Consider the following 27,246-nt stretch of genomic DNA (forward strand, 5'->3'; position numbering starts at 1 on the left):
ACAGAGTGGTAGTGTGTGCCTCCAGGCGACGAGTGGAAGGTGTCGGTGGAAAAGTAAGAGTGGAAATTAGCAGAAGCGTTCGGAGGCATGAAACATCTCTGTCCCACCGAGCATTCTCGCACTGAAAGATACAAATTAAATAAAACGGGGAAATGTATATCTCGCTTTTCTGCTCTTAATAAAGAAGATTTCTCAAAGTTTTTGCACAGTCGTCTCTCTTGTGTCTCTCTTTGCACGTGTAAGCCGATACCCATTTCAAGTGGGTTACTCATGTCCAGCACATCCACACAACGAGCCCGGATAAAATAAACATGCCGCGTCAGATATCTCGGAAAGAATCTGTCATGGGTTTGGGGCTAATCACCTCCAGAAGGGGAGTCAAAAGCCTGAAACGTTAGCCCCTGCCGGGGAGTGCTGGCTGGGCCGGGCTGGGTTGGGGCTGCCGAGGCCCCGGGCATTGGGAAAGGATCCGGAGGAGGTGGGGGGAGCCTTCCACAGGTCAGGAGAGGAGTGTAGCCACGACTCGTCAAGGGAAATCTACCACCTCTATCATTTATATCAACTCATGGTCATCTCTTAAATCAATCAAGTTTACTGGCAGAGCACTTTTCAGCAACAAGGCATCATCATACAGTCACCAGAAAGAAACATTACATTCTCTCAAGTGCCAACATCAAAATCATCAATTCACATCAAGTATGTTGGTCAATGTTTCAGTGACCATGGGACAAAGGCAACACTAAACAGGTGGGTCTTTAGTTTTGATTTAACGGAACTCAGTGTTTCGGCCATTTTGCGAATGTAGAGTAGGTCAGAACCACAAGACCTGAGTGGTGTGGAAGGTTGAGACAACAACAACAGGCCAACAAAGACTTGAGTTGACCTGGACTTGTGATCAAAGAATTGAGATCAAAGACTTGGGGCTGGACTTAGACCTGAGATCAAAAGTTGAGTTGACTTGGACTTGCAAAAAATCACTTGTGAACTAGCCATGAAGGCCTGGTGATACGACCAGCTAATGGAGCTGTTTAAATTGATTCAACAGCTTAAGATGAACTGGAAAACGCCAGTTCATTTAGATGGCTTACGTAAACAAGGGTAGGAAGGACAGATAATAAACAGAGCTGGAAATATTGTTGTGGTGTAATACATCCTTCAGTCTTCTTCTGCCAGTTGGCTGAGAACATATCAACAGAGGTGTTGCACTCAGATATGATTCCAGTGTCAGCATTGAAAAGTTGATATAATTCAACAAAAGCTCATAATGACATAATGAGGCTAACATAGTAAAGCTCAGACCAATGGACCATAAATAACCAGTCCAATGTAGGAAAGGCGATCAATAAAATATTAGATTTTTTTTTTTTTTTTTTTTGCAAAGTTTGTGGAGTTTACTTGCAATGACCACCTAGTCTGGCTGCTTACAAAGAAAAATGAGCTCATGCTGAGATTACGGTCTTCAAAAGTTGGGATTGGGAGCTCATTGGGGATCACAAACCTACAACACTGGAGCCTTAAAGCTCTTTATGGTGATGAAGGTAAATAACACAACTGATACTTGTAAAAACATTCTCTTGCTATAAACCTTCCAATTTACAACAACAATGTCAACTTGAAATTGACATCTTTTGTGTTGTCTTTATAGTTTATTTCATGGCACTATGAATGCTTGTATGATAGACATGAAAACAGATATTTAGAAGGAGATACAGCAATAATAAACTTGTCTTTGGACTCTCATTGACTCAAACTTACAGTATGATTGAAATTCTTTGGCATTGCCATTGCCTTATTATGCAATTCCACTCAATTCTCATCTCCATTCAGTGCTCCAACTGGGATTTCTCCCATTCAGCTTGACTTCTCCGAGTTGAACTTCAACTGGGCCAATCGGTGAACAGAACGAGGAGTTGTGAACAATGATGTTGATTTTCTGCGCTGCTTTAGGGTTTGTATTTGGCAATGGCAGCGAAAGGAAGTGAACAAAGCTAGTCAGTCTCTGTTGGCCTTGCTTCCAGACATTAAGCAAATGAAGTCTGAGCAACAGGAATGTTCAAGACATTTCATTGGTAAAGATGTTGTGGCACTATTCCCCATGAGCTGTTGTGTAGAACCTACACAGTGACCGGTAAGCTTCATTGAGCTGGGGCATTAAATAACGTCACAGCTAAATGTTAGCAATTGGGTAAAATCAGATCCAATTATTTCAAACTTCAACATGGCTTCAGGAAGCACATGTTTCTCAAATGCTGAGGGTCCAGACCCTCTAGAGGAAGCAAAGTGTAAGACAACTGGCTGGTTTGATAGTTGATTCTTCCTTTTGCTGTTTGAACTATTTTTCTACCGTTAATCACCAATAAATGCTGCATTTACATATTGAAATGTTGTTAAAAACTGTCTCCCGTTTGGCAGAACAGTTCCTCAACTGCTCAAGTGAAGTACTACTTTGGATAATTAGCTTTGGTTCATTGTTTATTGTTGTGAGGCTCTTCCGACTGTGAGGTTGCAAATATAAATGTGGAACCAAATAATTTTAAAACTTTGACCACTTTTATTATAACTGCAACAGTGGATTCCTGCCTATTTGTGGTTTAGTATTCACAGATTTTTCTGTGGAACGTAACTCCAAATTATTTGCAGATAAATTCACCTATTTGCAGATTTTTTCATAGATCATATTCTAAAGAAAAGGCAGCTTGGGAAGGAGAGATAACTAGATGCAATGCTTCTTGACAAGCTACTAGCTGTTGTTTGCAAATCAGCGGGAACGCCATTTATTTTCCTTGCCTGTAGAAAATAGTTTCTGCTGTAGTGCTAAGATGGTTTCCTATGTGCATATTAATACATATGAAGGTGAATTTGGTGTTTGAACTAATAAGATAGGCAGCTATAAATATTAGAGGGCGTCCCAAGTATTTCTGGATTTTAGCTATTCATAGGTGGCTGTGGTCCTGAACCCCTGTGAATACCAGGAGTCCACAGAAAATGCTACAAGCTCTTCTCGATAGCTGAAAGGTTTTAAAACCACCGAGCTGGAGTTTGGTTTATGCCCTGCAGGGTAATATGTGTATTGCATGTGTAATACATTACGTTGCATGCCATTACATGAAACTACATTTTGCCATACCCTGGGGTAAAATAAAAAAAATCTTTGATCTGTAAATGGCTTAGTATGGGAAAAATGGAAGACATATAAGTTTTTTAACAAACATAAGAAAACACAACAAAGACTTAAAAATCTGGACTGTAACATATCTTAAGTCCTACCTCCTAAAGTTTGTCTGCCGCATCGTGAAGTCCTGCTCCTCGCCTCCGCTGAGTTTATTTGGTAATTGCACCCACTGAAGGCAACACTGACAAAGGGATCTAAGAGGAACCGAAAGAGAGCATCAAGGAGGGATATAGAAGGCTTAAAGCCAGAAGCAAGAACAAGAAAAACAAGAAAGAAAAAAAAAAGATGAAAGATTTGGAAAGTATTAGAGCAGAGCTCTGGTTCCACTGAGGGACATGCCATTAGGAGTTACAGCCGACATAGACCTGTGTGTTGGTGGCACAAGATGACAAGAGAGCCGCAATTTCAGTCATGCATTTGCAATTATGATCAAAGAGCAGCCTCCCTGTACATGACCTACATGCACGATATCCGTGTCAGGAGCAGCGTGTCTCGGAGCAGAGCAGAGCAGAGGTGAGGTCAACTTTCACCGCGGCTACGCTGAGCCGTTACGACGAGGTGGACTGAAAGTCGTCACAAGACGACTAGCCAGAAGCTCTCCTGACAATTATTATTTATTTTGCTGGCTTTTAAAAAAACGGGCCAATGAGAGGCGACAGGCCCCGCTTCTGCTGCCTGTTATGGCTCATTAGTGTACATTGGCTGGAAAGGGTCACCGCTGCTGAGGCAAGACTGGAAGAAAACACATGAGAATGGGGAGGAAAAAAAAAACAGAGGTATTTGTGTGTGATTTTTTGTTTTTGTTTCAATTTAACAAAATAAGTTGTATAGGAAGCAGATCTTCATTATAACACAAGAGCATTTTTACAAAACAATCCAACCATCAATTTCTTCAACCAGTGAACAAAACAGGGACTACGGGTAGAGTGGTAGTCACATCCCATTGGGATTTGTCCAAGTTTTCTTGCATTAGAAATGCCAACTTCAACTTATTTGTAGCGAAAAGCAATAGTTGTGAAGTGGAAGAAACTAACAAACTTTAGCTGCAGTCACAGTCTCTACAGTGTGTTGGACTACACACTTACTTCTGTGTTTTTTCTGCTGCTTTTTGGTCGCCTTCATCTTCTGAGCTCTTTTCAGCATAAGAAAAGCTGTGCGGCTATTGGTAAAGCCCCTGCAGACGGCGAGACAGAGACGATTATCTAAAACTTCTGTTGTATTGAATTCACACACCATACTGATAAAGGACAATGCAACAGCGTATGAGACATAATGACAAGTTACCATTCTTGTAGAATTTTTTCTGATCTTTCAGACAGACCACTCTGAATCCAGGTTGAAACTGGAGTCTTGCTTCTGAAAACAAAAAACAGCCCAATATGGCCAGTTGTTAGCATGATCTGGTCGCATGATAGCAGGTAGCATGCGACCAGATCATGCTAACAATATTACTCGGAAAAATAGTTAGAATTTACTACTTTCAGTAGCAAATTGAGTGTGTATAAAAGAAGTTAAAGGAAGTGCAAAAGCTGTAAGCTATATTTTTTTATATACATCTATGTCAGGTTTTTTCAAGCTGCCACCTAATTTAAACAGAAATTTCCACAAAGTCTAAGACTTTTTAAAACAAAGGAACAGATTCAGAAATGTTGGCATTATTTGGGAAATTTCACAGTTAGCGTAAGGTAGTTTTACAGAAAATCATACATTTCTTTCATAACAAACATATTCCTGAAATGTTCAGAAAGAATCTAACTTCACTTTGATATGAAATAAACTATGGTTTATTTCCTTTTTTAGTGCAACTGGCTTGGATCTCTGTGCCAAGTTCAATGATCAAAATTTCCTGATATGGAGATTAGGCAATTCAACCCATTAGATCAATAGTAGCTGCAAATGTGGGTAAAACTTTGTCAATATTCCGATAATGTCGAAAAAACACCATGTCTCAATAACAGTGTTTCCATTAAATAAGAAGCGTGACTAAAATCACATGTGAATAAACTTGTTCACGCGATAAGTCATTCAAAATCATGCCGCACCATCATCCTCCAACTACTTCCGGTTGTCGTCCTCTTTGTAGTTTGCAGCAGTGGCAACATCCAATTGTTGATAATGCGACCCGTGTGTTACAAAAAAAAGTGTTTCCATTGCAGTTTTGTAGAAAAAAAACAATTACGATATGGCAAAAAGCCCCACCTCACCCTAGCACCAAATTTTTTTTATCATAAAAGGATTTGTTTTTTTCAAAATTGCCACATTTCCATTTAACAAATTTATTTTAGAAATGTGCAATTGTGCAATTATATAGTCAATGGAATGAGTCATTGCACTTTATTACCTAGTAGAACTCCATACTGAATCTTCTTCTTCTTCCACTTCTTCTTCTTTCTCCTCAGTCACCCAGGCCTGCATTGGCTGAAATACAACCTAGGAGTGATATTACCAACATTACATGACTTTATCACGTTCTTAGGCGATCTTGCTGCCAGTTGTCGGTGCGGGAGCGAGGACGTCAACATGACTATGTTCTGGTAATTGCCGGGATAGGTTCCTGGACTGCTGGGTTCAGGGGGACTCTGGGCCCTTTGTGTTTTGCCTCAGAAGTTTTCACCCTTCTCACCACTCTAATTGTGTGGCAGATACACACACACACACACGCATCAACAAGGTTTTTGCAGATCTTGGCCGGAGGTCTAAATAATTGTGGTAGGAACTTTAAGCTGCTGCACTGTTACCTTACATTACACACAATAACAGGCAATTACATTTAAATCAAAAGTTTGTTTTCATCTTAAATATTTAATGGATACATTTCACCGCAAGTAAGTTTTCCTACTCATGAAACTCTCAACTGTAACTCAGACGAACAGCTTAATCGCTCTCCAGGTCCCGTTTTCTCTCCGTCCGAGTGCGGAATTGTTCATCATCGCCTTTTGATGTGCACCTCAGCTCAGCGTCCACAGACTGGAGCCGACCACACCGGCAGCTGCAGCACATCAGCTGGCCCGAGTGGGCTACCATGATGTACTGTGCTGAGCATGCTCCAAAGAAAAGATCCAACGAGAGGTAAGAGAAGGGGGGGGAGAAAAGAAAAAAACAGGACGACATTTCAGCCAGTGTGATAAATGACATCTGCTGGTGCTGAGCAACCTTCAGCCCCTCAGGGAAATAATCCTGTTTTTTAAAAGAATAAATTTAAAGATCAATCAGGGAGGGGGAGTGTAAGCTCTGAGGAAAAGGGGAGGAGGGGGAAAGGTAGTCGTAGGTTAAGTAAGATGTAAAAGGAACAGGTCTAAGAAAGTGGCTTTTAAATTTTCATTGACAGATAATATAGGCTGGTAAATCAATACCCATCGGCTGCAAAACACAACTGGCCATTTTCACAATTAAAGTGGATTTAAGAACACGACAGGAGGAGTTTACCTGTGGAGGTAAGTGTTGCTCTGTCACAGGATGACGCATAGAAGAGGAATCCTCAGAGAAGGTCATTGTCCAGTGTTCCTCCAGTGCTGACTTTGAGCAGAAAATGGTAAACAAATATATATGCATAATGTTGTACATAGTACTAAACATAACTTGCCTATCTGTAGTGTAGGTTCTATCAATTTGGAACTTTTAAATAGGTTTTTTTCCCATGGAGGAAAGCTGGTGAATCAATAGAGAAATTAAATATTTAACTCAATTTGAAAGCTTGCACTTGAATTTAATGCAATTTTTTTTTTCTTGTCTACACAAGTTCAAAATACACCTACAAGTTAAATACAAACTTAGTAAGTATGCAGCTAAGGGAGCACCGATTGCGATTTTCTGGCTGATCACCGATCTTTAGGAAGCCTGACCTGCTGATTCCCATTTTTTTTGTCTGAAAAGTCGCTAAACATAGCAACAAAATTGTTGAGTTGGAAATAGTGGCATGACATGCAAAACAAATACACATACAAAGAATTGTATGTATATTTTCCTTCCATTTGTGACATCAATGGGAAATGTTTCTTGTGCCTTTTGCTTTGAGAGATTTCCAACCAAGCTTCACTGTGTCTATCTGGGGCTGTCGTTTTCGTATTTAACCGTATTTCAGCTTGTTGATGGAGCTGCAGCACGCAGTGATTGCGTAACATAATCAACCAGACGGTTTGAGTCCTTTGCGGCAGCCTGTGGTTTACCTCTTCATCCACCCAAGTAATCCCAAATATGCAACTTTGTAGTTTTTGGCAACCTGTTCCTACATTTTTGGACATTTGTGTTCTAAACTGGCAAATCAGTACATGCACGTTTACATTGTTTCGTCCAAAACACAAAAAAATAAAAACGATACCTGAGCGAATATATCATCATTTGTTGAACTGACAAATATCAGTTGGGAAAAATCTGACATATCGCCGAACCTTAGTATCGGCTGTCACCAATCTCCAACATTTAACAAAATCGGTGTACCTTATGGTGTGAATGTGGCTGGGGTTTTTACCAGACATCAGACCTGAATTCTTAAGCACGGTTCATACTCTGTGTACATTTTCCATAGTGCCGGGGTAAACACAAACTTGAGTACCTCATCGACGACAAATTCCTCCACGTCCAGCTCCTCAAAGGTGTCGTCCTCTCCTGCCTCCGGGCACGTGAAGGCAGCAAGGGCGGATGCGAGCCTCCTCCTTAGAGCGCAGCCCTTCCAAAATGCCTAGAGGTACGCGCAGAAAGGAAAAAAAGAAGTCTGAACACCGTCTATGAATCACGGCTCCAAACGTAAATACTGCATGTTATCCCATTAGAGAGATAAAACATGTTAGACCCTATTTTAATTGCTGAACGTTCTGCTTTCTGAACTCTGCTTGACTCCATGTTGCTCTGAGATAAATGGAGCTCCAACGCGCCTCTAAATCCTCCAATTCCCAATGGAGCTGGGGAGGCAGAGGGTTGTAGGGGGGTGGAGTGGGTGAGGGGGAGCTCCGCTTTAAGCCGAACCTCGCAGGAATTCTAGAGCTCTTACTACCGCACGTCGCTGGAATCTGATTAATCACTCCGTACCCATCCAACACACACACACCCCAAAATACTGTTCCTTTAACTCTCCTACCCCCGCTTTCTCCTCTGGAGAATCCTAAAGGACTCATCAAACACTTCTTGTGCTGAGAGAGGATATCAGAGAGGTGGCGAGTAGCGTGTTTTTTCAGAGCGGCAGCGCTCGGCTAAGTGAAGAGGATTAGCCAAGTAAACGTCCCGAACACGCTGGGGGCCAGCAGATTGATGATTGAGGATGTGCACGTATAGATTCATAAATCCAAAGTGTGAAAGTGGCTTCAGAGCCGGCCATTATTTACAAATCCACAGGTCTCTTTATACCCTCCTAAAACATTTCATAGGCTTTGCAGGTTGGTTGAGTTTGATTGAAAATATATCGCCTCGCAAAAGTGCTTGCGTCCCTTGGATATCCACAAACTTATTGAACTCGAAGTGTGTTTTCTTGGAGTTTTATGTAGTGGACAAACACAAAGCAGAAGGAAAATCAGTCATTGCTGTCACTGTTTTAATTATAAGCTGACCAAAGAAGACTGGGGGTGGACATAAAGCTATGGAGACGTTCTAACTAGATACATTATAAAACACAATGTCGAGCACTGTTCGATCCGTCATCTGAAATTATGGCACATCTGCTAACCCATCATCCATGTAGACCTACAGGCAGAGCGAGCAGCGCATTAACCTGAGGAGGAGCCAAGAAGGACAAAGTAACTGCAGAGATCCACAATAAATACCAATCAATACCAATATCTAGGTCAATATCTAGTCCTAATGAAGAAATGTTAAGAAACATCACTTAAGTCAATTGAAACTAGCGGGTGGAATATGGGGCTCTCTGCTCAGAAGGGACCAACACTGACGTTGTGCAGAAAACGTCAAGGTTTGTGGAGGTTTTCTTCGGCAGGGACAGACCTTTTGGGAAGATGGATGGAATTGTGGGACTTACGCATGTTATTTTTCCCTCCTCGTGATACATTAACAATTAATTCATACTGGCAAACATGAACCAAGGACTAAACGTGAGAAAAGCTAAACAGCTAAACTGAAATTGAGAAGACCAGGGCTGAAGGAACAAGTCAACAGTTTTGTATGTAAAGAACGTTCTGCCGGTGTCCTGATGATCTGCCCTACCTTGTCAGATCTTCCTACCATACTGCGTCTAGATAGCTACGTCTATCTGCTGAGGCTTGTGAACGGTGGTTACACCTCCACATCCTGGTAGTTGCCAAGGAGCTGAATGATGGTTAATGTTTTAGCTATTGGTGGGCGGTTTCACTTAACTCAGTTGAAGTTTGAGTACAAATATTGAGTGCAAGAATCAAGGATACTTATGCATGGCACTGCTCACTTTCTCAAATGAGGCTGACATTACAAAATCTTCAGGTGGACAAACATTTGGTTTGTGGTCCTAAAGCTTAAAAATGATTCCGTGAAACTAGACTTTGAGTCTTGGACAGGAAGGTTTTACCTGTATAACAGTTGCTGCGTGGTTTTCACCAGTGGCGTTCATGTTATTAACGGAAATCTCAAACAACGGCTTGTCTGCGTCTCCTCTAATATCCGAGGCTTCAGCATGTCCACGTTTCTCCCCGGATGTCCTCTGCATCCTCTGAAGCACAGTGGCCGCTGCACTGCTCAATTGACAATTCACACACATAGACAAACACACACGGTAAGTAATGTCACACTGACCACCTTTCAAAACTGATTTTTCTTTTGGTTTGAAGCAGAAATATGGAGTGAACAACTCATGAGAGACTAGGCTTGTCCTGAGCTAGGGCTCATACCAAAGATCTATTACCCTCGCAAAGATAGCAGAAGTTTAATGATAAGGCGATGTGTTAAAATGAAGGAGATCTTCAACATCTCTCACTGTAAATCAACTAGAAGAGGCTCCAATGATGACAAATGGTCTGCAGCAGAAACTAATAAAAAGGTTCAGCTGCTATGAAGCAAATGAGATAAAATGTGACGTGTTTGCTTTGTTCCAGCTGTGTTCAGTTTTGTACCATTAAAGTAAATCACATACGGTCATGTGAAAAAATGCAAACACCCCGCAGCAGCCTGTGTGGTTTTATTCACATTTTTGAACATATGGATATTTAAGTTAGACTTCAGCGACACTGAAATGTCATGAAAGTAAGTCATTTAGATGAACGGCAAAAACAGAAGGAAATATATTTCAAAGGGGCCCCTTTGTGGCTCCTTTTTAAAAGGTTAGGGTGGGTCTGTGGGCTACACTACCTTAGCAACTACTTTTAGACTCCTATTCTTCCAACCCAGAAAAGGAATTAGACCAGAGGATCCACATTAGATATTTTTCTTTTTCTTCTTTTGCTCTTTCCTCTGGTTTGTTATTTTGTTTGTGTTTCCTTTTAATTCCTGTAAAGCACTTTGTATTGCCTTGTTGCTGAAAATATGCTATATAAATAAAATTACCTTGACCTTTTACACAAAATTTGTTCCAAAATTTTTTTTACACAAAATCATTCTCAGATAATGAGATTTTCATTATCAGTTCTTCCTATTTTAGCTTCTTTCAGAATGAGTCCTTTTAAGATTCTGTCACTTTTATGCAAACAAAGTGTTGCTGGCCACACCCCCCCAACTCAATATTTCTACTTTATACACATCAAAATAGCAGCAGGTGGATGCACAATTGATGTAACTGCACATCTTTGACCCGGAGTCAAAATGTACTACTAATAAAGACGAGTGCTTTGTCTTTTCCAGCAGCCATTGTACATAATACAGCGATGAAACCAGCCCAGTAGTTGTGATGTCATAATCGGGAGGTTTTTGAAACAGCTCGATTTCCAGACACCAAAATACATTGACTTATGGCCACAAAATGGCTGGATACATATTTTTAGCTCTTGGATTGTTTCGAGAGGCAACAGAGACCCAAACTGAAGTACAAACACATTTAAAAAGTAAATTTTAAACAGTTCCCCTTTAAAATATATATATTTATTATTTATATATTTCTTTTCAAGTTTGGATTAACACCCATTTTAATTTTCCACTCAAAGTAGCAGAAATTACATACTGGAATTCAGACGAGGAACACATAATAAGAACATGTCGGTTACTCATTATTTTTGATGGTGTTTTGCCCTCAGACTTTTGGTCTGCTCTTGTCTGTCGATGTAAGAATGGCAAGACTGATGGAAAACTCTCTCAATTTCACCATGGTAAAACGGAACGAGTTTTCTTAAGCCTTTAGAGAGGAGATTGTAGCAGCATATGACTGGTAAGGAATTTCAAGATGTCTCAAAAAACTTTCAGCTGGAGCGTGACATAAAAGGTAGATCATGAAAGCAGACCACAAGATGTCGGAGGAACTCTCCAAAAGCATTCTTGGTACTGTCGATACAAAAGTGTATACCTACTAAGGCATACACTGTCATGGGTCTGATATGCAAGATGGACATCAGAGATGATGGCATATTTGCCATAAACTAAATACTAAATAACTAAAACTAAATTCCATGTAAAAGAACCCTATACTAACTGCTAAGCACAGAGCTGGAAGTGTCATGGATTGGGGAAGCTTTGTGGCCATCTCACCATTTGATAGAACACTCAATCAAAGCTATTGTGTTTTACAGTGTTCTTGAGGAAAATTGAGACAATCTCCACCAAACAAATTCAATCTGAAGGAGTACTGTACCCCACATGACAATAACCCGAAACATAAAAGTATATTCACCAAGGACTGGCTGAGAATGACGAAACTGAACATTGTAGGCTGAGTCAAAGCCCAGATCTTGATTTTCATGAAGATGTTATGTTGTCTTGAAACAGGCTGCACATGCAAGAAACTCCTCAAACATGTGAAACATTGTTGAAAGTGAGGAGAGGGACAACACTTCCTCAGACTGATGTCAGAGATGGTAGACGGCTACAAGAAGCACCTCAATGGAGTTATTTCTGACAAAATGATTAAGATTAACTATTAGAAACAGGTTCTTCTAAGTCATTTAAAAACACGAGAACAGAAGATTTCTTTATAAAGAGTTGATCTGACGTCCTGATTCTTTCACTTTTTTACATTTGGGGTATGTAACTTTTGTAAAAACATATATATACTGTATATATATATGTTTTTTATATATCTGTTAAAACTGTTACTATGATGTGACAGAATCAGATGAGACAGATAATCTGTGTATTTCTGCTAAAGGCAAATACACAGCGCTGTCAGAAACAACTAATCAGAGCCAGGGGAGGGTCTTAGTGCCGCCAATCACACTCATACCTGCTGATCATCGCCTCTCCCTTCCTCTCTGCTATGGTACAGCTTCTCCCAGTCAGCATAGTCTGACGTGAATGCTAAAGCTAGTTAGCAATGACAGTGGATAAACAGTTTTCCTGGAACGGTAAGCTGTTTCTCCACTATTAGCACACTTAGCAGCACGTAACCCAAGACTGACTGACAGCATAAAGGCCATTCTCCTGGCTCTGATTGGTTGTTTCTGACCATGATCAGTGCTTTTCTAAAGACGGAAATAATAGCTCAGATTATCTGTCTTGTATTATGGTGTAACAATATAGTGACATATTTGTTACATGTTAACAAATATGTAAAAAAAAATTGTTCTTTTTATAAATGTTACATACTGCAGCTTTAAATCAAATGGTTTTTGGTCAACTGGGTAGAACTTCCTTAAACAGATGTAAACATTAGGTCAATTACTTTTTACTGTCCAAGTCGTCTGGTTCCATGTCCAAACTGGTGGAGGTTCTTTCTCCATATGAAGGGAGAAAGTCAACAAAACCTCTGGCAACATTTGACTCCGTTGTCGACCTCTGACCTGTTGTAACACTTCCAAATGTATCCTGTGGGTTCTTTTCATCTGGCGTGTCCTCAGAACGTCCGGGCTGGTTTCTGCTGTCAGGAGGTCGTATGGTAGCAGACTCGGTTTTCAAGGAATCTGTGAGCTTTCCCAGACTTCTACCGTCCATGTCCGGGGGTTTCTCAGGCCTTGCTTGGACTGCAGACAGAGTGATGTCACCATATTCATGAGCAAATCTCTGGTCCTCAGCTAGCTGCAAAGCCTGAGTAAAGTGATGGCAACAGCTTTTCATAGCATCCAGAGAAGATGAAGCATTTCTGTAAAAAACAAAACACATAAACAAAGGAAACATTTTAAAATGTATACTAGGATATGTTTATTTTAGTATCTGAATTTCACTGAGATATTTTAGTAAATCTCATTGCTCATGTCATTTATTAAAGTGTAAAAACATAAGCTTATCTGCCTTTTATTGCATTTAAAGCAGTCCATCGCTATTTTTGATTTAGCATGATTTAGTGGATGCAAGTGTACCAGAGACTGCTCCAGAAGCAGGAAGCGGATTATAGTGCAATGCATTCTGGGTCGATAGAACCAAAGCAAACGTGTGAGCCTAGCACTAGCGGGAGAAATGGCTTGTGGACTTTTCCAAAGACAAAAGAGAAACCCTGCAACCGCTAAAATCTGATGCCATTCCATTTTTGTTTACATTTTATGAAGTGTCTTCTTCAGAGGTTTTCATGTCATTTTATTCAGTAGTTCTTGGTAAAGCGCCAGCACAGGCGAGGAGTGAAACAGTTTTTTCAATTAGTTTGGATCATTTGCCTCAGTGCAGTAAGAAAGAGAACAACATTGGCTGAAAATGTAACAAATGTAGCCATTTTGGTCCTCAATCTGCCACCCCATCACTGTACCATCATATGACCTAACAATAATGTACTACATTATACAGACCCTCTTTCTGCGCTAGTGAAGAGCCACTCACTTCAGTGTAATGAATGTTGGAATCCACCGTGCTTATTGTAGACCCACATAAAAAAATTTGATACAGAATAAATCCAGTAATGAATTTATTACATGTTTTTAGCATTGTAGTGTCATGTAAATGACTCTTTAAAAAGCTTCTTTCGCCATGATGAGAGGTTAAATGTGTGATCACACTCACAGGTAAGTGTGGGTGTATTTCAGAGAAGACAAAAGATTTGCCTGCCTGCTCTGCATGAGTTCCGGGTTAAAAGTGTTTCTTTCATTGAGAGGATTAACCTTCTACAAAGCCTCCTCAATGGACACGTAATGAATCTATTAGCAATGCTTTGCTCTGTTGCTCCACTCCCCTCCCCTGAATTCAACCCCGAGGCGGCAGACACACTCTCTGTCTGGAAGGTCGCTAGTCTTAAGGCGGATAGCTCCTTCTCCACAAAGGTCCGGCTCTTCATTCCCAGTTGGACAAGCGAGAACAGAGTCAGGGGGTCGTGGAAGACTGTGACCCCAATGAGCCTTCTTCCTTGTACCTGCTGGTTCACTCCAAGGTCACCAGTGGAGACACACAAAATCGATAGCAAGAAAGCAGAATACTGGTACATTCAGCTCAGAAAGAAATTGAGAGACCACTGGAAAATGAGTTTATCTGATCTTACTTTTTACAGGTACATGTTTGAGTAAAATGAATATTGTTCTTTTATTCTGTGAACTACTGACAACATGTCTCTGAAATTCCAAGCAAAATTGTAGTATTTATTTTCAGAAAATGAGAAATGGTCAAAATAAAGAAATGGAGATGCAGCGCTTTCAGACCTCAAATAATGCAAAGAAAACAAGTTCATCTCCAGCTAAAAATAACAATACTAATGTTTTAACTCAAGAAGTGTTCAGATATTAATATTTGGTCGAATAAATATGAGGTTTTCAATGGGCTTCAGTGCAGTGGTCCCTTAATTTTTTTCCAGAGCTATATATTAAAAAGAAATTCCAGTTGTTTAGCTTGCAGGTATGTAGATACCTTACACCTGACAGCGCCTTGCAACATTATTCATACCGCTTTTCCATGTGTTGCTATGCTACAAAACTAGAGAGAGCTTGAAATGTATCTGAAAGTTTTAACGCTTTAATATTACAAAACACAGATTAATCACACTTCCTATTTTGACCTAAAAGCTTCTCTCCAGTGGACTGTTAACCAGTTCCCAGCAGCGCTTTATGGCACACTGGGAGCAACAAATGACAGAGAAAGGTGGAAGTTTTCCACGACAGCAGACAGCAACAAAAGTTGAACAATTTTCAATTTTCTTGTGTTACGTCTAACACAAGAAAGTTAGACGTAACTTTTGTTGCATCTGAACTTGTACGAGCTCCAAGTTTTACACGCACAAATTCTGCCAGTCACTCGGCTGGATGAGGACAAGCAACTGTTGCCTCATCATACAAGTTAAAAATTTAATGGAAAGGGCCGTTTCTAAATGAACATTTAGAAAAAAAAATATTCCTTTAAACTTTCCTGAATATAAAAACCTGGAAAACAGAAACTATTCAGACAAGTTTGGTTTGAGACAGTAAAATGTTTTTTTAAAAACATCCATACAGAGGCTGTTTTTGATATGGGCTATATATTGCAGTTGCCCATGGTGGCATGAAAAAGGGGTGGGGCACACAAGTAGTAGCAAATATTAAACAAACCAAAAAATAATAATATATTTAAATAAATCTTTCAGTAACTGTTCCAAGCTTGAACTTTGAAATAAATCCCTGCAAACAAGGACTCACATTTTGAACCATACTGTGTTGTTTGTGAATTACAAAAATTTTTTTAGCACTGCTGAAACTATTATTATTACAAACTCAACATCGTAACACAAGCTGTATTTAACTCAATCGAAGACATACCACAGTTTCATACCTTACAGTCACCATTGAACTGGCGTGTGGCACCGCTCTCACCTCCCCTAAGCTTCAGTCTGACACAAGGTCAGGTCAGGGGTTAAATGGCTGTGTCGGCTCATGCAAAGCCCCCCAAAATGGCTCATTGTTCAGAGGCCAGAGGGGTAGAGGGTACCCAGTGAGGGGTGGATCTGTGGGGGGAGAACCACACTGCCCCCCCAAGCCATAGGAGTCCTCAGCGTGACCCATTCCAGTGGTCGCTGCTACGTTTCATCTTTTGAGCGACATAATTTGGAGAGGTCAGGAAGATAAGCAGAACGATGACCGCCGCTTTAAGCGCTGGTGGTCCTCGTAGCGCAAGGGGCTTCGACACTGAAGGACTTGTGAAAATAGATGGACGTTGTCTTTAGGCTCACCGCGCCTTGTGTATCAGACATAACAAGGAGAGAGGAGGCATTCCTCGATGCTTGATGTCAGGCGGGTTGATCGGCTCAACATAAAACAAAGTGGCGTGCTAGTCGCCTGTCTTGTCTTGCCTGTCAACAGACAAGACAACTACTGTTGTGTATTACCTTTTGTTATTTGATCATTTTCTTCCACTTTAATTCTATTTGCATATGACCATTCAAACTAAATCTTCTGGCTGGTAAAGAAAGGTATATGCTGGATTTGGGACTGGGACTGAACTGGAACACCCTATGAATAATACAACTTTAAGGAGTTGTTAGTCCTTAAAACACGGCCAAAACATCACTTCTACTTTGGTGTAGAGGTGATGTACACCAAAATACATCACTAATAAAAAAAGGACATTGTTGTAGAGGTCTCGTGGTTTATTCAGACCCAACTTTGCATCTTACAAAGTCCTGAGGTCAAATTCTTCATAAATCAAAGAAGGCCTTGAATACATTTAGGGTGTACTTTCTTTTAGACCATAACTTAATTCCTATAAACAGCTTCCAGCTGTATTCTGACAATCCAGCACTATTAAAAACAAACAAGCAATTTCTATTTTGAATTGTTTAGCTAAAAATCTGCATCAAAACAGCAAAAGGATAACTGATGGAAAATGGGTTGTAGCTTCACATGAACCGTGTCAACTTTGTGTCAAATGGTCTTGACTGCTCTTACCTGAGCTCCCTGCTGAGTCGCTGTTGTAAATCCTGAGTCTGCTGAAGCTGCACTTGACAGAGCATGAGGAAACTGTCTGTGGCCAAGCTGAGAGAGGAGTGTGTCTGCTGGCCGTCCGCAGCCTTCAGGCCAGCCACTGCTTTCTGCAATTTGAACCTGACAGAAAAACAAAACACACGTCAGCTTTACTCTGCTTTCAGCTTCTACGTTCATTAGGAAGATTTTTAATATTATTTTTATATTTGATTGACCAAGAAAAAAAAAACATTCTCTTTTTTCAAGGAAGTCCTGGTCAAGTGGCAGCAACAAAAGGGACAAAAGAAGCACCGAATCATGCAAGTGAAAAGTATAAGAAGCTGCGTTTCCATTACAAGTGCAAAACTTTTCCGATATTCCGCTAATGTAAAACAAAACTACATTTTTTGCAATTGTGGCATTTCCATTAAATAATAAACGCACCTGATTAAGTTGGTTCACGCGAAAAACATTCCACACCGTGATCCTCCAACTACTTCCTGTCATCTTCTTTGTCTTTTCTGCCAGTAGTAACATCTAGTTGTTGATCATGTGACTCATGTGATGCAAAACAAGCGTTTATGTTGCAGTTTTGCGAAATAACACTAATTTCGATACGGCTGAAAAAACACCTCATGCAAGAGCCGAAAGGTTTTATTGAAAAAAAATGAATTGAATTGGCCTGTTTCCATTTGGCAAATCTATTTTTGGAATGGTCAATTGAAAAGCATCTACTGGTGTGTTGACATGTTGGAGTTTGTAATGAACCTCACAGAAGAGAGGCAGACAGAGTCAAACATCTGAAAAATCTTTTGTATGTGATTGCTCCCTCACAAACAATTAAGCTTAGGTTTATACGCTTTTCTTTTTCCAGATTTGAAAAAATTCTATATGAATTACATAAGCATGTAGCATTGTCCTTAGACTAGAGGGAGGACTGAGGCTCTGTGAAAGAGGTAACTGTAGCCTGAGGCTAAGGATGTGCAGGCAGAAGAGAAATCTCTAGAATCTGCCCCAGAAGTAGACTCAGAGCTCAAAGCAACTAAAAACTGACCAAATGTGGTCAGTGATCAGTGGGAAAATACAGAGCTGGGAACGCTGCAGGACACCGGGGAATAGCAACAATAAAACCTGCAAAAAAATGCAGTAAAATATTTTACTGCATCAGGACTTCAGCTCTTGCCAACATGATTATCTACAGCACCAAACATCTTTACATCTCCCCTCGTCTCTCAGTGACAGATGACAAAATACTTGATCTACATGTTTAGACGTGTAGATGAGTTTATGCCAAAGGACAAATAAATGTTATCATAACTCATGCCATCCGAGTATTTTCAAAAAAGTTGCTATGGGTAGTGATGCTGTAGGCAATCACATGCAAGTTGCAGTCAGTCTTGCAACGAATCTGAATAGGCCTCTGACTGAAGACTGCTGCTGTGTGTAGTAGAGACAGCAACATGTCCTGAATGATATCAGCGGTTGAATTTTATGGTGCATCATGCTTAAAGGGATTTTTTGAGTTCCTAGTACACCGTAAGTTGCCTGCAGTAGATGACTTTGTTGGTGCTTTTATTTAACACTAATCCAGATTAGCAGGATGCTGAAGCTCACACCTGCTCTGAGAGGAGCCGAGAGTAAAGTGGATGTCTACTGTCTTTAAAGAAGGCCAGCTCTGAAAACAAAACTGCTCACAATCCTGCCCTCTTCTCTCCCCCACCTTCTTCTCTGCTACGATACAGCTTCTTACGGCCTCTAGATTACAGGTTTTCCTGAAGCAGTAAGTTGCTTTTTTGCCATTAGCACATTTAGCAGAGTGTACATGAGGTTGATTGACAGCCAAGACCCTCCTCCTGGCTCTGATTGGTTGTTTTTGGTCAGGAGATGGCAATAGCAGCTCGGGAAGAAGGTGGAGGAAATCGATCGTTTTACAAATAATCTCTCTCACACACTGTCATGACATGTTGACGGTTTTAACAAATATATTTAAAAAAAAAATTAAAATAAAAGTTACATACTGGAACTTTACAAACTCATGACCAACTAAGATATGAGGCAGTATTTATGCTAAACAAATGTAATAATTATTGAATAGTGAATTAAAGTAAGAAAAAACAAACATTCAAATAGTCAGTGTTGCATATATTTTGTAACATTATCTGTGGGTTTGCTAAGGGGGTCCTAAACCCAGAAGCTAATGCTGTTTGGTGTTGCCATGGCATGGAAAAGTTTGGAAATCCCTGAACTAACCTTTACCTTCCTCTACACATTATTTGTCAGGTTCAAGTCAGGATTCTGGCCGGGCCATTTCTAAATGTTAATATGACATTAGAAATATGTTAGTAAAAGTAAAAGTCAAATCAAAACATAAATCTGCCAGGGGTGTAAATAATTACAGGCCTAACTGTAGAGTACATCAGCAGGAGATTCTATGATCTTGACATTTTAGGCTCAAGCACAGACAGTGAGCATGCACTATTTTAGCAACGCTCCCACACCACTCTGACAGAAAGACCCGACCGCAGAAGACGAGATGTGTGTTTACTGTCAGGGAAGTTGAAGTCTGTATGAGGCCCGCTGGGTCTCTCTCTTCGTAAAAATGGGGATTAGATTCCAGCCCTGCGGGCATGTAGTCTGGCCCGTTGTCATCAAACGAAGCCCCAAACCTAAAATATGACCTTTTGAGTTGTTTCATGACCTCATTAGGGTAAGGGATTGTAAACTGATCTGAAATGTACACCTCTGTTTCACACTGGTGAGAAAAATATGGAAGAGACTGTAAGTTCTAAAGCAGTTTGCTCTCTTTCGCAGTTCTTCCTCAGCACATATGGGCAACAAGACTGTACTTCATTCAGTGAAGACTTCCTCCAAAGGTTTCTTAAAGTGCTGCTGGTTAATCAGTGTTTTCATCATCACCTATATCTCCTGCACCCTGGGCCGCCAACAGGGTCTGTAATTCTTAGCGCCTGCCTTTTGCTGCTTTAATTTAGCTAGTGTTATCACTGGCTTGCGATGAAAGGGTGAGGGCTCGGGAGAGGAAATACTGAGGTTTACTATCTTAGATGGCAGGTAAGGTCAAGTAAAGTTCAGTAAAACATTAATGTAAAGCTTAAGTTAGGTGTTAAGAAGGAAAAGCTTTGAGGGTTACTCTGGTCAGACAAATACTGAAGTATAAACTACAAATACTAAAGTACATTTTAACATGTTCATGTCCTTTTTATTAAATTCAAGTCAAGTTTCAAGTCTTTCACACAAAGACCAAGTCCAGTCTTTGTGTAGTCTGTCTGAGTCAGTCAATAATACTGGATTGCTGTAGGTTAAGAGTTCAGCTGTTCAGTTGCCATGAAGTGCTTTAAATTATTCACAATGTGTCAAATAATATGAAAGTGCTCTTTACTTTATTATTGATATTCGTTAATAGTTCTTGTGATCATTTTGTCCGTTTACTTCACCGTAAACTGTTTTGACGACTTTCTTCTCTCCTCTGACTCAAAACTTTTTAAAGATTATTTTATATATTTTATAAATGTATACTTTTTTTTCTTTTTTGCTTTGCCACCCCTATGTAAATTTTTTGGGGGATGCGCCACTGAGCAGGAGATAAATTACAGCATAATGAGAAAGATGGCATGTAGCGAGTTAATTAGACAAAAGGTCCAATAAACATGACAGGAAGTTCTTTTATTGGGGCCTGCCCATAGCAATGCATAAGGAGAGCAGTGACTGACTTGCGAACTCGGTCCTGACATTGATACGCATGCCTGCTCCGGTAAAATATTTTCAAAATTTATCTAGGCCTTACTTTTTTCTGTCAAGGTGCTTCAGAGCAAAGTCATGCGACAGGATTTTTCACGCTCACTCAGGCTCTCACCCATGTATTTCCATATATTTCTCAAAAATGTCAGGCCTCAGCACACACCTTCTTTCTCTCATCGCTGCTAATACTGTGAGTAAGGTAGAGATATGAATCGCGGGACTATCGGAGACGACAAATAGCCCTCTCATACGCTTCAAACGGTTTTCGAATATGTATTGCGGTTCCCGAACAGGAAAGAGTTGTTCCGAATGCTTTTTTTCAGTCAAACTGGCTGGCTCAAACAGAGAATTGTCTCCCCCTGCATGTCTCACTCAGCTGCCAGTTGGCAGAGAGGATTATTTACCATAGCAACGGAACACAGGAACATTGGCTGCTGGTTAGGACTACAAATACGCATCACTGTAGTTCTAACCATGGTGGAAGACTCAGTTGAAACAGAGGAGGACTGAACTGGCCTTTAGAACTACTTGCTGCTGTTCATTTGCAGTTTTAGGTTCGACCCAAAAAGCATATAAAATGGCAGAACAGGATTCCTTGATGGCAAATATCGACGCTTTACAAAAGAGACACACGAATCTGAAGAAGGAATATGACCAGCTTCAAATGACAAAGGAAAACTTGAGGACGAAATTCCAGCGTCTCAGCAGCAGTAGAAATAACAATGCGAGAACCTTGCAGGGACGAAATGAGATCCTTGAGAAGCAAAATGAACGCTACACAAAACGGATCAGGTCTCTTACTTGCAACTTGGAGGAAACGAGAGCTACAGCTCAGCAGTTGAAATCCAATTATGACGCTATGGCAAGATTAAATGTGCTCCTGGAACGGACACAAGAATCGGTAAGACAAAATGCAGAGGACTCAATAACTGAGAAGTCCCAACAACTGAACTGGCTTGCAGTGGAGAACAAAAAGCTCCAAAAAGAGGTCCATGATTTGAAAGCAAAGCTTCAAACCATTAATGCCACGGTGGCAGAAGATCCCAAGGACGTCCAGCCAAGAGAAAAGACCCCTGAAGAAACCCCTCAAGATACCCCTGAAGAGATCATTGATCCAAAGAGTCGGACATATTTTTATACATATGTACCAATCTGGAACTTTGAGATACTGGGTGCCACCGTGGATATTTTAATTTCTGAATGGGATCTTTGGGGGTTGTCAGCACCAGGAGTCTTGGGGACTTTTTGGCGGTTAATTGGAGGGATTTATTCATATAATTTAGTTTAGAGGGCCACATAAAAAGTGACGGCGGGCAACATTTGGCCCATGGGCCTTTAGTACTAATAGAAATTGTTATTAGTTGAAAATGGTCTCAAACGCAATAACTTCTGGAAGAATTTACCATTTTTTAGTAACAGGCTACCTTTTTTTATACCAATTTTTCAACAAATCTACAACGCTTACTCAAAGTTCACACAAAATCTACAGATTCCCACATTTCTGCAAATTTTTCTTAAAATTGTACAAAAACATTGAGTTAAAGTGACTGCTGCCTCAGCCTTACTTGATGTCAAGTTATAGTCAGTGAAAAGGATTTGATAAAAAGTCACGTTTAACGTCATACATTGTCTCAAATATTTCTAAATTAGCGCCACAAAATCTGTGATTTTGATTGCAAAGAAAAAAACCAAACAGAAATATTCACAAAATCCTGAATGGACTGATCAGTGTGAAAAGGTGTTGTAATATTATTTAATTTTAAGAGACATACAGTGAATCGTGAAGCTTTGTCAGTGCCAATGTCTCCTATTTGAGTGAACAGAACAATCTATCAAGACTGTTGAGGAGAGCAATGTTCAGAATCTCGTGACTCTGAATATTTTTGATTTATTGGTGAAAACGAGTGGGACACTCAAAATTTAACAGCTTTATTCATGAGTATTTATTATGAACAAACCAGCCCAAGGCCTTAAGGTAAAAACAGATTATCAGGGATAGATCAGTTTCAGGGTTTTAGGCTTAAAACACCTCAGAATTAGATTTTCCTAGGCGTAGGAAATCTAAAGTAAAAGGTTTTTGAAGGATTCTCCTGGGCGTAGGAAATCCAAAACAGTATTCAGAGTCTAGGCTTAGCTCTGAAAGAATTTTTGTAGGTTATTTTAGGCTTAAAATAACTGAGGATATATGTAGAATGTTCTAGGCTTAGACAATCTATACAAAGGTTTTGCTGATTTAGAAAAATCAGAGGATAAATAGAAAATGGGAGGATCTATTAATAACCACATTTGTAGTGGAAACGTAGCTAGTCTGCTCATTATTAAGAACCTAAAGCTAACGCAAACAAATCGCTAAGGACCATTATAAACCAGCAGTCCGCAAGGTCACAGACTAGTAAATCAAATGCACCTAAAGCCTTAATGAACATTTAACATTTTACGGGAACTGGAAGACTTTTGGAAATATCCAAAATAAACATATTCTAATTAGTAATATTCATATCATTTTGGCACATCAGTGTACCTCTTCATATGTAATTAAAACCGGACTGGTTCCTTCACTCATCAGGAGACACAAAGACTTTTTTTTTTAAAATCAACTCCTTGCAACTGTTATAAACATCTGTAAAATATTTATCAGCTGTAAATGAATTAACAAATTAATGATCAAAGATAATTACCCTGTCTATTGTACCAACATTTTGGGAATTATATACACTTGGTGTGGGGCTTCAGTACACACAGATGTGAGTGTGTGTGTGTGGGGGCGGAGGGGTGGGGGGGGGGGGGTAATCTAATAGGGCAGGCAGGATCACATGTTTAATCCTAGGAAGGGAACAGGAAGGCCTATGTTCTCCAGGAATGTTTACACTAAATCAGCCAATAGAAGAATTTGATAGACAAATATCGGCTTTTCGGTGGCACGCTCTTTGAACGTCGTTCAAGGCAACTGGTGTTTCAGAGAACAGGAAGCTGGAACTTTTTCTCAAAGAATTCATTTAAATGTGAGAGCTAAAAAATATGACACGGTATGCAGCAAAAACAGCTATTGGTAAGTTTAGATTAAGGGACCAGCAGTGGTTGGTGTGTTTAATATAAAGTACGAACTATTAGACATACTTACATAAAAAAAAAAACAATATCTCTTTCTATCCATCTATTAAAACTTCAGCTTACTTCCAATCAGTCTCCTGCTGAAGAGGATTCCCTGTCAGGTGAACTTCCTGTAGAAACACACATCTCTCCAGATTCCCACACACATCTTGTAACTCTGAGGAGGAAAAACACGGACATTTAAATTTACACACAGTATTAAGATTACTTACACACATCATGGGAATTCACTTCCAGTTCTTTTCCTGTTACTGGGTCTCTACAGGTATAATGCCAAGACTGTTTTGAAGCCTTGGTCTCTGCAAACTGCAAAGCAACAGTATCTACGTTTTCTAAACAAATGTGTGCTAAAGTCTGTCACTGTTCCGCTGATGTCGATAAAACACAACTTCGCAATTGCGGTGTCTAAATCAGTGTTTCCCAACCCTGGTCCTCAAGGCCCATTGTCCTACATGTTTTAGAGGTTTCCCTGCTTTAATGTGCCTGATTCAACTGATTGCAGTTCAACAAACGCCTGTTAATCAGTCATCCATTGAAATAAGCTGGACAGAAGCAAGGAAATACCTAAAACATGCAGGGCAGTGAGCCTGGAGGACCAGGGTTGGGAAACACTGGTCTAAATTAAATGTGAAACGCAATGGGCTCTTTGCACCTCAGCTTCCGCGTTCGGGGAAAAGCGGCTCAGTCTTTTCTGATCTATTGCAAAAGGCTCTTTCCACTGGGTGTTTTCAGGGCTTGTCCAAGGTAACAATTAATGATGTACATCGAGCCGAAGCCCCAACAATAAGCTGGAGAAAGGTTTTAAGATGTTCGCCTCGTTATACACAGATACGAAGGTGAGTTTTACTTTCTTTAAACTTTGTGGCTAACATTAGCTTTAGCTTATGCTAGACATTTTTCTTGTAAAATGTGCTATTTAAGTGTCTAAACATTTTTCATCCATTCTAACGGACAATGTTTTTACCTTGTTTTCAAGTATATTACGTGGTTTATTGTCGTCAGAGACCAAGTAACGGGGATTTTACGGTTCAGGCTTTTTGCTTCTGAAGCACAACGAGCCCATAGCTTAACAGTAGAGCAGCTCTGGTGTCAGAGTTCTAGTTCAGCTGACGGTTCAGGTTCAGTTGTTGCTTTTAGAAAAATATGGCCGTGTTCCGTAATGTCTCCGTGTTATTTCGCTTTATTAGTTTTGCATGTTTCTTGTGAGCAGGACGGTTTGTACAGGCGGATCAGTAGCTCGGCTGTCTGGCTCTGCTCTGCTCTCTCGTTCCCATAAACTCTCTTTCATCCTGAATACAGAAGTGATTCCATGGAAATAACACAGGAGGCTCCTTTACCTTCTTCTTTAGGCTGAAGAAGTTGATCCGGAGTGAAGTGAAGGCTGTAAACTTTGCTGTGCGACGAATATTTACAAGCCACCGTCTTCTTAATTCAGGATCGTTTGGAAATCCATGAAAACTTAAAAGCCCATTATATTAGGAAGTCAGCAATGTTCATAGTATTGTTTTATTTGCGTCTGAAATAAGACTTTGTCTTTTCTAGCTGTCATGGTAACTCAAAGCGAAAAAAAAGAGCTGCATTTGCGCATGCGGTTGTGACGTCAGCGCAGCAGGTGCAAAGAGCCCATTAAAATCACACGTAAAAAAAAAAATAAAAAAGTTTGCTTCTTCTTCTTTTCTATAATGGCGGATCGCAAGCAACTTTAAGGCGCATACCGCCACCTACTGTAAATGAATGTGTAGCAACATTACTTTACATCTATTAAATTCTATTTTTTTATTTTGTATTCTGAAGATAACTAAATAGTGCTTTATTTAATATGCAAAAATACATGATGCTTCCTTCATTTCGCAATATTTCTTTTATGACTCATGTTAATGAAAACTAAAGGTTTACTTTAGAGCCTTTAGTAGCTGTAAAATAGAAGTCTAAAGCTTTGGATCAGTGAAAGAAATTCTGAATATTTAGCAGATCCTCAAGGAAACGTCCCGACTCCGATCAAGCACACCAGAACAACTTAGAAAGTAGATATTTGAAAAACAACCAAGGGTTGCAATGCCATCATATTTAAATAACCAAATCAGTACAGTAACCAAACTAAAAAAAATGACACAAACAACACACTCACTATTTACCCAGGAAAAGGTTTTACCTGACAGGCAGTTGAATCTCAGATCCAAATGTTTCAGAGACACAAAGTCAGTCATGGAGGGCAGCTGGGTTATTCTACAAAACATAGAGAATTACAGTCATTTCACAACAGATTCCTTCCATAAGTGCATGTATCTTTAAAGGCTTCATGTCCAGTGTAGATATTACGTACGAGTCGACAAAGGAGTCGCAGCAGAACAAATACGAGTTACAAATGAAGAAAACAAACCGTGAACCTGTTTTGTGCGACAGAGAGACGCAGCAGCAGAGGAAGCCAGCAGCCAGCGAGGCCGTGCAGGGAAGAGATGCTGTTATCGTCCAGAAGCAGCTCTCTGAGGAGAACCTGGTTGTTCAGGCTGGGAGGCTGACAGAGAAACAAGCTGTCAGTTCCCTCCAGTCACACTGCGAGGTTAGACTAACTTTACACTGCTGCTGCTGCTGCTGCTGATCCAGCAGCGACTAGCCGACCCCATCCATCAATGCCAGTTGCTTTAGTCCTGCTGTGGTTACTGTCATCGGCACAGGCTCCAACTGAGGAGGCTGTCCTAGTCAGTCTGCTGAAAGGCAGGCTAGGTCTTTATTTTGGCACTTTACTTTCCTGTAACTGCCCTGTATTTAACCTCATTTACAGAGAAAAGACATGTTAATGAAAAAGCTTCCCATCCCCAATTTTCATGTCTAGTCAAAGGGAAATAGTACCTTCCCTGTAAAATCTTGAGCTGTACACCACTTATTTTATATATGTATATAGTGTGGCCAATTGGAGGAGAATATGTACATGTATACTCGCCTAATTGGCCAGATCATTTACTTCAGATTCAGTTTTATGCAGATGACATTCAGCTGTACTGCTCCTTTCTGTTTTTCAAAATAAATTATTTCAGCACCTAAAAGAAATAACAAGCAGGTCAGACTCTTTAACTTGGCCGTCGAGCCAAATTTAAGTTTTTTTTTAAACAATCAGTCTTTCTTGAAAGTCATTTAAAACAAAATTGTCCAAAACAGTTAAGAACTATTTCCAAACTAAAAAGGTTGGTTTCAAACTGGAACTTTAGTTGCTGATTTATGCATTTATTTCCACTCCTCTCTTCTACTGTATCACATGTATAAATTAAAAAAAACAAAAAGGCCCTTGATCACCTTCAGCTGGTCCAACAGCCCAGCAGCAAGAGTCTAAACCAGAACAAACTTAAGAGCACATACCTTTGTAGCTTTGCA

The 27,246-nt window shown here is 40.1% G+C and overlaps 1 protein-coding gene across 2 annotated transcripts in view; it reads right to left on the bottom strand.

Moving 5' to 3' along the window:
• lrriq1 (leucine-rich repeats and IQ motif containing 1) overlaps positions 1 to 27,246 on the bottom strand; it is a 43,582-nt gene that overhangs the window by 10,821 nt on the left and 5,515 nt on the right. For both annotated transcript variants that reach the window (XM_028026593.1, XM_028026601.1), the window contains exons 9-20: positions 26,265 to 26,392; positions 26,030 to 26,103; positions 23,941 to 24,034; positions 16,996 to 17,151; positions 12,891 to 13,307; positions 9,660 to 9,822; positions 7,725 to 7,850; positions 6,599 to 6,688; positions 5,514 to 5,602; positions 4,457 to 4,528; positions 4,258 to 4,346; positions 3,268 to 3,366 (exon numbers count right to left, since the gene is read on the bottom strand). In XM_028026593.1, the coding sequence (XP_027882394.1) occupies positions 3,268 to 3,366; positions 4,258 to 4,346; positions 4,457 to 4,528; positions 5,514 to 5,602; positions 6,599 to 6,688; positions 7,725 to 7,850; positions 9,660 to 9,822; positions 12,891 to 13,307; positions 16,996 to 17,151; positions 23,941 to 24,034; positions 26,030 to 26,103; positions 26,265 to 26,392 (1,597 nt within the window). The remainder of the gene's footprint in view (positions 1 to 3,267; positions 3,367 to 4,257; positions 4,347 to 4,456; positions 4,529 to 5,513; positions 5,603 to 6,598; positions 6,689 to 7,724; positions 7,851 to 9,659; positions 9,823 to 12,890; positions 13,308 to 16,995; positions 17,152 to 23,940; positions 24,035 to 26,029; positions 26,104 to 26,264; positions 26,393 to 27,246) is intronic.

Source organism: Xiphophorus couchianus, chromosome 2, assembly GCF_001444195.1.
Source record: "Xiphophorus couchianus chromosome 2, X_couchianus-1.0, whole genome shotgun sequence".
NCBI lineage: Eukaryota > Metazoa > Chordata > Actinopteri > Cyprinodontiformes > Poeciliidae > Xiphophorus > Xiphophorus couchianus.